The sequence below is a fragment of the Haliotis cracherodii genome, unplaced genomic scaffold, assembly GCF_022045235.1.
Source record: "Haliotis cracherodii isolate W230 unplaced genomic scaffold, xgHalCrac1.p SCAF_13, whole genome shotgun sequence".
Lineage (NCBI taxonomy): Eukaryota > Metazoa > Mollusca > Gastropoda > Lepetellida > Haliotidae > Haliotis > Haliotis cracherodii.
The window spans coordinates 39,042,011-39,054,602 of record NW_027266268.1 but is presented as its reverse complement, the minus strand read 5'-3'; the positions used below and the strand labels follow the sequence as shown (position 1 = coordinate 39,054,602).

Here is a 12,592-nt window from a genome sequence, read left to right as displayed (position 1 = left end):
TCGTCACGATATGGCTGAAATATTGCGACGTTAGATATGAACTCACTGAACGTGAACGTGAATGTGAACACCTCTTAGGACAAGCATGGTCGCGGTTTTTACGGCAAACATGGGATGCTGATCTTCACGGGTCAGTGTGACAACGAACGACAGACAGGTTACCAGAGAGCTGAACTTATAGGACACATCCGTGTAATGTACAAGACACCAATGTACTTAGATTAATGTCAAGACATTCGTGTACTTCCATGTTTTGTATACACGGGTTACTGTGATATACACGGATATACATTATTTTTATACAATATTGAGTTTCACCATTGTATGTATTTGTGTATGTGACGGTGAATCATTAATAACGTAGGCAATAAATATTGAACTGCTCCATATCATTCTCCATGCATTTACCACCCAACCCTCTCATCATATGATCACTCAGTACCAACAGTACCTGCTCCCTTGCCTGGGGTAATCATTTGAAGATCCAGCAAGTCTAGATCTCATCGACATCATTATCTGTTGTCCTGCGCATCCGTTGAGTGGGATTGTGTTGCACTTCAGAAGAAAAGTCACCACAGTGGACGACGCTAATTGCAGAATTTAGCAAGTGAGTTATAGACATTTGTCGGAGATGTTATAGCCACACACATACTATAAACATGTGGGGTAGCCTAGCGGTTAAAGAGTTCGCTCGCCACGCCGATGCCCCGGGTTCGATTCCCCGGAAGGGTACAATGTGTGCAGCCCATTTCAGATGTCCCCGTCGTGATATTGCTGAAATATTGCTGAAATATTGCTAAAGGCGGCGTAAAGCCTCACTCACTCACTCACTCACTCACTCACTCACTCGGAAAGATAGGAACCAACAAAATAATGTCCACCTCTTCCTTCATTGATTCATTTAATAACTTGATTAGCTCGCATAACTAAGTCATAATGACTTTATAATGTTTATAATGTTTATAATGTCATGTCAAGTTTTATAATGGCTGCGAGTATTTAATCACCGACTATTACAAATATACGCTCTTCAAAAAGAGAAACGCACAGGTAGTATGTAGTTCACTGAACCTGACTGCACAAAATTCCGGTATATAAATTGGATATATGTTATTAGAAAATGTTGGTGGCCTGATATTTGACAAACGGTGCGTCAAAACGCAGCTGTTGTCGATTTGCAATGTCTGAACGGCATTGTTTTCAGACTTCTTCAAACATGTCATGGAGGAAAACATAAGCACTACTGCACCATTTGCCGCCTTTGGGACAGATACACAGAGCTCAGTTCCACTGCAGAGCGTCCGAAAACCGACCGACCAAGAGTTACCCCCCTGCACAGGATCGTTACACTCGACTGTTCCACCTACGTCATCGCAGTGCCACAGCTACGCAGACTGCAGGACGCTTCCCTGGTTTGAGGAGGATATCGGACCACACTGTCAGGAATCTGACCCAGAAGACTAGTTATTTTCCTTGTTATGCAACAGATTCATCGACAGCGACGCTTGCGTTGGTGCCATGCCTTACATCCTTGGAATGTGAGAAACTGGAGACGATTTTGGTTTAGCGATGAATCACCATTTTTTCTTCACCGGCGAGATGGAAGACAACGTGTTTATCGTCGTCGAAATGAGCCTTTTGCCCCATATTGTGTACGTGAATTCGACAATTTCGGTGGCGGTAGTGTCATGGTGTGGGGGCCATATCCTACACCAGGAGATCTGACTTGGCTGTGGTTCAGGGAAATTTGACATCAAATCGCTACATGAAACACATTCTTCAACCTCACCTTCTTCCAATTATTGACCGCCAGAGGTAGCTGTTTCAACAGGACAACGCTTAACCACACACAGCTCGTGTCACGGTAGACTACCTTCATAATTCCACTATCAACGGCTTGCCCTGGCCGTCGAGATCCCCCAGATCTCAACCCAATCGAACACCTCAACGTCAGAACACTCCAACCATTGCCCAACTGTTACAAGCAGAATGGCGCAAAATTCCGCAGGACAGTATTCGTACACTTTTCCAGTCACTGCCGAGGAGATGCAGAGCCGTGATTGCTGCCCGGGGCGCTCACACGAGATACGAGTTCAGCGCAACCTTGTGGCCTTATCTGACATGACAATGTACCCTCTTTTATCGTCTTTTGGTATGGCGCAGCCGGGGATCGTACCCGACATGACAATGAACAGTTTTCAATGCCTTTGTACATGTGACTATCGAGCTCCAAATTTCATATTTGTATCTATGATATTAAATAAACATATCGACTTTCTTAGGTACAATAAATTTACTAAAAATTTATCAGTGCGTTTCCCTTTTTGAAGAGTGTAAAATTTTTTTACTCATCTAACTCACCTAAACATATTTCCTTAGCACAGATTTGTTTTATATTCAGGATGATTCTGAACCATGTTGTCATAGTTACAAACATCATCTGTGGGAATATGACAGCGTCAAACTTGACTTCACTGTCAACCCTGCTGCCCCTTGTGCTAAACTCGGGAGAGAAGACATTATCTCAACTTGCATTTCATCTCAAACGAAATGTGTGTATCGCTAGAAGAAGGACATACAACTCAAACAAGGTGGAGGAAGGCTCGACCGCAACGCATTCGTGGACGCAAGGTTAGGCTTGTTGAAATACAGTCCCTGTCTGTCATGGCCAACACGTCTCACACATTGCCCCGACAAGTTTAAGAATTGTTAGGAAACGACCTTTTTTGAGCATGTTTTGTTTTTTCGTCGATTTCCTCCTTTCTGTACACGCGATTTTACGTATAGTTAAATATGATAGTGTGTCAGATTCACAGGTGACCCTAGCCTTGGTTACCATGGATATTATCATTCTTCAAGTCGCAGGGATACTGGCCAAATATATTAAGTTTCCAGTCTAGCATTTGATTGGATGGTTAAGCCTCAAAATTAGGCCACGCCCACTATTGGCCTACAATCGAGAAAACTGGTATCATGACTATTTGATAGTGTTTCATAAACACATAATCAGCATATAGGCGGAATCGTACAATCCAATCTGCTTTTAGAGATTTCTTATGGACATGGAAACGGTTTTGTCGCTTTTATTGTCTTACTGCACTGGTTCCGCTGTCTACATTTTCTTTGTTACTGATTAAAGAAAGCTGCGTGTGAAGTTATTATTGTTGGTTTTCTAATTCATATGAGCTGACTTCAATGTTCTTTTACAATATTTAAAAAAATATTTTCTTAAAAAATTTCAAAATATATAGAGAGTCAAATTTACTTCTATCGAATTGTAACCTACCCTCGCGACATATTCACCTTTGAAAAAAGTAATGAAAACCAGAAACATGTTTGAACTGGCTTCGTGTCTTTTCTCACTTCAGTCAGATCGTTTTCTAAATGATGAATTATATATCAAATACGCGTAAACATAGACGGTGTGTGTATCATACCGGGATCTGGAGACCATGCATACCATGGCAACATACTTCATCGGTAATACAAACAAAGACAAATGCTTGTATATAGTTGAATGGTATTTCTCATCAGGACGTTTGAACACAATTTGAAGTACATTCACCATTGCTCAACAAGGCGTGTTATAGATGGCTACTGATCATATCTTACCATGACCCGTGATGATAATCACACAGAATACTTCCTTGATATGAATATTAGTGCAAGGAATTGGATGAAATTGAACACAAAAACAACAACTTTTCTTCCAGGAAAATACCTAAATAAGATATTGCCCAAGATCAACATGCCCCAGAGGTTGTCCTTTGAAGGTCTCGAACATACGCTGTGGATCCGAACACAGTTGTATATTTTGAAGCCGTGGCCGTACAAATAGTCTAACTTCTAATATCTAAATATGTAACCTACATAAGGTGAGCTACGGCACCGTTGTTTGTATTTAGGAGTGCAGTCGTTGATTAATCACGAGTTGTATGCAGTGCTGCCTAACGTATCTACTTCCAAATTCGGTCATTTGTTAGTTTGATTTTATTTAATACATTTTATTTCTTGGCTATTCATGGAATTCGTTGATTGCGTGTTTCATACGCTGTTTATATCAATATCAATCCCTGTTTTGTCTGGATCACACTAGATCATTTGCACGCTGCCGGACCAGCTGAAATGCGGCGTTAGACTTCGGACCCTAAAACGACAAAATCTTGGACATTTATAAGCGCAATATTGTAAATGGAAACAACTGATACCTACCAATCAAGCGCCAACAAAATAACTGGAATACCTTCTTACATACTTTCCACACGCAGCATGATACATTCAATTTCGAGAATGTTTTTCTTCAATGCATTTCTTTTATAAGCATGTCTACACAATGGTAGTATCAAAGCAAAGTAGTGTCTACGATGGAGTATCCCAGTAAAGTAGTGTCCACGATAGAGTATCCCAGTAAAGTAGTGTCCACGATGAAGTATCACAGTAAAGTAGTGTCCACGATGAAGTATCCCAGTAAAGTAGTGTCCACGACGGAGTATCAGATTAAAGTAGTGTCCATAATGAAGTATCCCAGTAAAGTAGTGTCCACGGTGAAGTATCCCAGTAAAGTAGTGTCCACGACGGAGTATCAGATTAAAGTAGTGTCCACGACGGAGTATCAGATTAAAGTAGTGTCCACGATGAAGTATCCCAGTAAAGTAGTGTCCACGATGAAGTATCCCAGTAAAGTAGTGTCCACGGTGAAGTATCCCAGTAAAGTAGTGTCCACGATGAAGTATCACAGTAAAGTAGTGCCCACGATGAAGTATCCCAGTAAAGTAGTGTCCATGATAAAGTATCCCAGTAAAGTAGTGTCCACGATGAAGTATCCCAGTAAAGTAGTGTCCACGATGGAGTATCCCAGTAAAGTAGTGTCCACGATGAAGTATCCCAGTAAAGTAGTGTCCACGATGAAGTATCCCAGTAAAGTAGTGTCCACAGTGAAGTATCCCAGTAAAGTAGTGTCCACGATGAAGTATCCCAGTAAAGTAGTGTCCACGATGAAGTATCACAGTAAAGTAGTGTCCACGATGGAGTATCCCAGTAAAGTAGTGTCCACGATGAAGTATCCCAGTAGAGTAGTGTCCACGATGAAGTATCCCAGTAAAGTAGTGTCCACGATGAAGTATCCCAGTAAAGTAGTGTCCACGATGAAGTATCCCAGTAAAGTAGTGTCCACGATGAAGTATCCCAGTAAAGTAGTGTCCACGATGAAGTATCCCAGTAAAGTAGTGTCCACGATGAAGTATCCCAGTAAAGTAGTGTCCACGATGTAGTATCCCAGTAAAGTAGTGTCCACGATGTAGTATCCCAGTAAAGTAGTGTCCACGACGGAGTATCAGATTAAAGTAGTGTCCATAATGAAGTATCCCAGTAAAGTAGTGTCCACGGTGAAGTATCCCAGTAAAGTAGTGTCCACGACGGAGTATCAGATTAAAGTAGTGTCCACGATGAAGTATCCCAGTAAAGTAGTGTCCACGATGAAGTATCACAGTAAAGTAGTGTCCACGATGGAGTATCCCAGTAAAGTAGTGTCCACGATGAAGTATCCCAGTAGAGTAGTGTCCACGATGAAGTATCCCAGTAAAGTAGTGTCCACGATGAAGTATCCCAGTAAAGTAGTGTCCACGATGAAGTATCCCAGTAAAGTAGTGTCCACGGTGAAGTATCCCAGTAAAGTAGTGTCCACGATGAAGTATCCCAGTAAAGTAGTGTCCACGATGTAGTATCCCAGTAAAGTAGTGTCCACGATGAAGTATCCCAGTAAAGTAGTGTCCACGATGAAGTATCCCAGTAAAGTAGTGTCCACGATGAAGTATCCCAGTAAAGTAGTGTCCACGATGAAGTATCCCAGTAAAGTTGTGTCCACGGTGAAGTATCCCAGTAAATGAGGGATGTAACCCCGATGCTCTGTCCTTGTAAAATTCTTTGCCAAAGAAAATATTTATATTATATTTATGTCATGCCGAACGCTCCTTGGCGTCGGAATTGGATCAATCAAATATTGATCCAGTATTGAGGCATAGGTTGCTGAGTACCACTTCTTATCCCGAATTACCAAAGCAGTATCGACAAATGTGGCAACCCAGACAAAGATGATCCTCCATGATATACTGATCTCCGGGGTTTCACCTCATGATGCAAATAAAAAAATAAACATTCCATTTCTATTCCCTTTTTGCAATTATCAAAGAGGGGGTGATATCTTTTTATGAACATTTGAATGTGACGAGGCCTGTCGAAACTAACATTATTGTTTCCTTTTCATATTGTGAAGCGTCAGTTCCGAAACAGAAACACAATGAAACTAAAGAGCAACGTGGACCAGAGGAACAGGAGCTGATACCTCACTACAGATGTAGGTGGAACGTAGCACTGATTGAATTAAAGATTGGTTAGCACATTTGTGGACAAGATATACCTGGAAAGAAGTGTGTCCCAGCAAGTCATGCTTGTCTTAAGAGATGATTAGGTGGTCGGGCTCGGAGACGTGGTCGTCTGAGTGCCAAAGTTTCCCGACGGCGTGGGTTGTTACTCACAATATCAACCTCTTGATCAGAAACAAGCGGTTCAACAAAACAGCAGCATTGCTTACTGCAGTGTTTAAATAAAATGTACCTTTCCGATTACCCTGCAGATATCTCATGTTTGATGTCAAACTAATATCATCTGTGCGTGGTTTATTTATTGGCTGTGCTCATCAACACAAAGAATACCAAAATCTTCTTATTCTATATTAAAATTCGTCACGCCAAAGACCCGGGTTCGATTCCCGACAAGGGTACAATGTGTGAAGCCCATTTCTGGTGTTCCCCGCCGTGATATTGCTGGAATATCACTCACTCGTACTCACATTCGCTTTCAGTCATTTCAATATTGAAAACACAGCATCGAGATTTCTTGATAAAGTGTATATGACGTCGAGACTGAGCCTGCATTAAGTAAATGAAAGCAGGTACAATAGTACCTACATAATTTCAGTTTCATTAATTACAGATATGTGAATTTGTTTCAGCGGCTGATTTCTCTTTTGACTTCAACGCTGTCAGCTATGGAATCGTTGTGGATGACAAGGGGGTGGTAAAACAATCGTACAAGCGTACAAGGCTAGCAATGCACCCTCTTCCCTACCGCAGATGTGTCATGGCAAACAAGGAACTGACTGGGCCACAAGCACTGTACTGGGTTCTCGCCGCGACAATACCCACACGGACCACCGGCAAAGCAGAGAAGCTCCTCACTGTCGTTTTTTCTCACAAACCTCACATCAGTATCAATAATAACATTAGAGCATTAATTAAATATGACAAACATAGTTGCTCCATCTCCCTAACATTGGATAAATTCGGGAAAATAGCGATGTCTGCGAAGGCAATGCAACACAAAAGAACGTTCGCAGAAGGAAAAGATTACCAATTCATTAGTGAATCGGCTCCTGCGAAGAAAAGAAATACACAATGGACTTTCTATATAGGATTTCTGGTAGATTTTATTGGGAAACAGATAACAGCCATTGATGTGGATGAAGCGAAGACATTTATTTCCTTCCCAGAGATTGACACAAAAAGGCCGTTGTCGGTTCTTCTCCAGATGGATGATGCGAAAACTGTGCAAATTCAACCGCATTCACAATTAAACATAACTCGTCATCTTGGAATTTACCTGGATGCCTTGTTAGCCCGTAATTGACCCAAACATATCAGAAATGGACTAAATGGGTCAGGTGGTCAGGCTCGGTGACGTGACTAATTCCATAACATCGTATCGCAATTTCGTGGATCGATGCTCATTTTGTCAACCACTGGTTCTGACCTGGTCATATACAGTAAACTACGGTTATAACGAACTCAAAGGGACTACTATTTTTATTTCGTTATAACCGTAGTTCGTTATAAGCATATATACTGCATAACTACAGCAAACAGTCGGGACTAAAAAGTTAGTTCGTTATATCCGTCAGTTCGTTATAAGCGTGTTCGTTATAACCGTAGCTGGAACATTGCAGCGTTAAATAACAAACAAACAAAACATCTTGATATTGACTTGGACGTCTTGTTAGCAGCCCCTATACATAAATCATCTTCCCGAGGCAAAGGAGTTATCTGACTATAAAAGTCCAGTTTCCACCCTTGTCGAACTAGGCTGGTATTATGGAGTTTGGCTGGACTAACGAGTCTATGCATAGTCCAATCAACCGAAATCGAAATCCGGTTCGTAAAATGTCGTGCAGATTTCGCTCGACTGCAGTATTTGCAAACGCATGTGCACCGCCAACTCGTTGTCAACAGATATTATTCCAAATCTGTTCATCTTTTTAATCAAGGTGCTCACGTGATTTGATGTATTTCGCGATGGAAGACCTGTTTTATCACAATATAGATCTTGATTATCGATCAGATCGTCCTGACTCGGCGCCACCATTTTGAAACGAGAGGTGGAATCTGATTGGTCCATAGTAGAGGCTTAGAAGGGACATAACTAGTAATAGCCACTGGTGGCGCTACGATCGAGCCCAGTAATTCCAGCCTAGTTCGGCAAGGGGGAAAACTGGACTTTTAAAGTCAGTTAACTCTCTTGCCTCGGGAAGATGAGGCCTGTATGACAGGAGGGATGACTTATACTTTAGTCAACTTTCGCTTTATGTCGAGCATTATCCAAGCCTTCCCAACCTTTGGTATCTACATTCACAACATTTTGAGGTTCAATCGAGAATACTCTTTTTACGAAGAATTCTAAAAGCGCCATACGACTTTTGCCCCAAAGTTGTTTAGCCAGGGGTCCGGCCGGCATTCAAGGCCAAAGTAATGTTTTCAAAATGTTTGATGGTAGACATGTGGAGAACATTTAATGCATCAGGTGACAAAAAGCGTGTAATTACCCAGTTTGACTTGTACCATGTGTCCTCGGGTGTCTCTGACGGGTGCTACAGATTGGGCAGGATATGCTTACCTTTTCGCAAACACCTGGTATCGTCACTCATTGATTGTCGGACTACCCTCGCCTGTCGACCAACACAGTGATATACCCTCGACTGTCGTACAACACAGTGATATACCCTCGCCTGTCGTACAACACACTGATATACCCTCGCCTCTCGTACAACACAGTGATATACACTCGCCTGTCGTACAACACAGTGATATACCCTCGCCTGTCGTACAACACAGTGATATACCCTCGACTGTCGGACAACACAGTGATATACCCTCGCCTGTCGTACAACACAGTGATATACCCTCGCCTGTCGTACAACACACTGATATACCCTCGCCTGTCGACCAACACAGTGATATACCCTCGCCTGTCGACCAACACAGTGATATACCCTCGCCTGTCGTACAACACAGTGATATACCCTCGCCTGTCGACCAACACAGTGATATACCCTCGCCTGTCGTACAACACAGTGATATACCCTCGCCTGTCGACCAACACAGTGATATACCCTCGACTGTCGTACAACACAGTGATATACCCTCGCCTGTCGTACAACACACTGATATACCCTCGCCTGTCGTACAACACAGTGATATACACTCGCCTGTCGTACAACACAGTGATATACCCTCGCCTGTCGTACAACACAGTGATATACCCTCGACTGTCGTACAACACAGTGATATACCCTCGCCTGTCGTACAACACAGTGATATACCCTCGCCTGTCGTACAACACACTGATATACCCTCGCCTGTCGACCAACACAGTGATATACCCTCGCCTGTCGACCAACACAGTGATATACCCTCGCCTGTCGTACAACACAGTGATATACCCTCGCCTGTCGACCAACACAGTGATATACCCTCGCCTGTCGTACAACACAGTGATATACCCTCGCCTGTCGTATAACACAGTGATATACCCTCGCCTGTCGTACAACACACTGATATACCCTCGACTGACGTATAACTCAGTGATATACCCTCGCCTGACGTATAACACAGTGATATACCCTCGCCTGACGTATAACACAGTGATATACCCTCGCCTGACGTATAACAGTGATATCCACTCGCCTAACGTACAACACAGTGATATACCCTCGCCTGTCGTACAACGCAGTGATATACCCTCGCCTGACGTATAACACAGTGATATACCCTCGCCTGACGTATAACACAGTGATATACCCTCGCCTGACGTATAACACAGTGATATACCCTCGTCTGTCGTACACCGCAGTGATATACCCTCGCCTGCCGTATAACACAGTGATATACCCTCGCCTGACGAATAACACAGTGATATACCCTCGCCTGACGTATAACACAGTGATATACCCTCGCCTGACGTATAACACACTAATATACCCTCGCCTGACGTATAACACAGTGATATACCCTCGCCAGACGTATAACACAGTGATATACCCTCGTCTAACGTACAACACAGTGATATACCCTCGCCTGTCGTACAACACAGTGATATACCCTCGCCTGTCGTACAACACAGTGATATACCCTCGCCTGATGTATAACACAGTGATATACCATCGTCTGTCGTACAACACAGTGATATACCCTCGTCTGTCGTATAACACAGTGATATCCCCTCGTCGGACGTATAACACAGTGCTATACCATCGTCTGTCGAACAACACAGTGATATACCCTCGCCTGACGTATAACACAGTGATATACCCTCGCCTGACGTATAACACAGTGATATACCCTCGTCTGTCGTACAACGCAGCGATATACCCTCGTCTGTCGTACAGCACAGTGATATACCATCGTCTGTCGTATAACACAGTGATATATCCTCGTCGGACGTATAACACAGTGCTATACCATCGTCTGTCGAACAACACAGTGATATACCCTCGTCTGTCGTACACCGCAGTGATATACCCTCGTCTGTCGTATAACACAGTCATATAACCTCGCCTGACGTATAACACAGTGATATACCCTCGTCTGTCATATAACACAGTCATATAACCTCGCCTGACGTATAACACAGTGATATACCCTCGCCTGATGTATAACACAGTGATATACCATCGTATGTCGTACAGCGCAGTGATATACCCTCGTCTGTCGTATAACACAGTGATATACCTTCGCCTGACGTATAACACAGTGATATACCCTCGCCTGACGTATAACACAGTGATATACCCTCGTCTGTCGTACAACGCAGTGATATACCCTCGTCTGTCGTACAACACAGTGATATACCCTCGTCTGTCGTATAACACAGTGATATACCCTCGTCGGACGTATAACACAGTGCTATACCATTGTCTGTCGAACAACACAGTGATATACCCTCGCCTGACGTATAACACAGTGATATACCCTCGCCTGACGTATAACACAGTGATATACCCTCGTATGTCGTACAACGCAGTGATATACCCTCGTCTGTCGTACAACACAGTGATATACCCTCGTCTGTCGTATAACACAGTGATATACCCTCGTCGGACGTATAACACAGTGCTATACCCTCGTCTGTCGTACACCGCAGTGATATACCCTCGTCTGTCGTATAACACAGTGATATACCCTCGTCGGACGTATAACACAGTGCTATACCATCGTCTGTCGAACAACACAGTGATATACCCTCGTCTGTCGTACACCGCAGTGATATACCCTCGTCTGTCGTATAACACAGTGATATACCCTCGCCTGACGTATAACACAGTGATATACCCTCGTCTGTCGTATAACACAGTCATATAACCTCGCCTGACGTATAACACAGTGATATACCCTCGCCTGACGTATAACACAGTGATATACCCTCGCCTGACGTATAACACAGTGATATACCCTCGCCTGACGTACTATAATGTACATAAGTGTATATCAGTTCTAAAATTCTAATGCTATCTTTTCAAACATGGTCGTTCCCACGGCCATTTAACCTCTACTTGACAATCGTCCACGTGCCTTATTCGTCTTTCTGCTTCCGTTCACTATGGGATTCGGTATTTTTTTTACACTTGTATTCATCGCTGTGGGTAAGTATTGATTTGGCTTGGTTAATTCTGATTCCATGGTGTTTAATAATTTACGTTCCTTGAGTTATAACAGGTATGTTGTTTGATTATTGGACACACGTGAGTACAGCCAGCCACAAGCGGTTGTACCTCCTACGTTCCGTCTTACTCGCGAGGGGCGGTGGGCTAGTCGAGTGGTTAAAACGTTCGTTCGTCAACGATGAAGACCCGGGTTCGATTCTCCACATGGGTACTACGTGTGAAGCCAATTGCTGGTGTCCCCCGCCGTCATATCGCTGGAATACTGCTGAGCGCGGCGTCAAACAAGCAATGTGTGACCGATTCTCTCGCTACTTCCCCGCACGTTGACCTGATGGTTTGTGGGGACATGTAGTGTATACACGCCTGGGAATTATTAACTCTGACTGAAACTGGAATGGCATAATGTTGGAGCTCACCTATACAATATTGACAGTCCAAATATGAGAGGTTTGGCGTGCTGTGTTCTCCTCTGTTGACCTGCATGGTAACCCCCGACAGTGACTCAAAGGTATCAATCAGTCTCAGCGCACTTACTGGCACCGACACTTTAGATGGACCCAATGACTGCAGTATATACATTGTCACCGAGAGTGAATACGTAGC

General features: G+C 43.3%; 2 protein-coding genes across 2 annotated transcripts in view; both read left to right on the top strand.

Moving 5' to 3' along the window:
* The first annotated feature begins 4,364 nt into the window (after window positions 1-4,364).
* LOC139458699 (salivary glue protein Sgs-3-like) lies at window positions 4,365-5,270 on the top strand. The gene has a single exon (XM_071240112.1). It carries the CDS (start codon window positions 4,365-4,367, stop codon window positions 5,268-5,270), a length of 906 nt encoding a protein of 301 aa, XP_071096213.1.
* A 6,618-nt stretch (window positions 5,271-11,888) lies between these two features.
* Window positions 11,889-12,592, top strand: part of LOC139459327 (mucin-5AC-like) — a 45,783-nt gene continuing 45,079 nt past the window's right edge. The window contains exon 1 of the mRNA XM_071240783.1: window positions 11,889-11,968. Coding sequence (XP_071096884.1) covers window positions 11,926-11,968 — 43 coding nt within the window. The 5' untranslated portion in view covers window positions 11,889-11,925. The remainder of the gene's footprint in view (window positions 11,969-12,592) is intronic.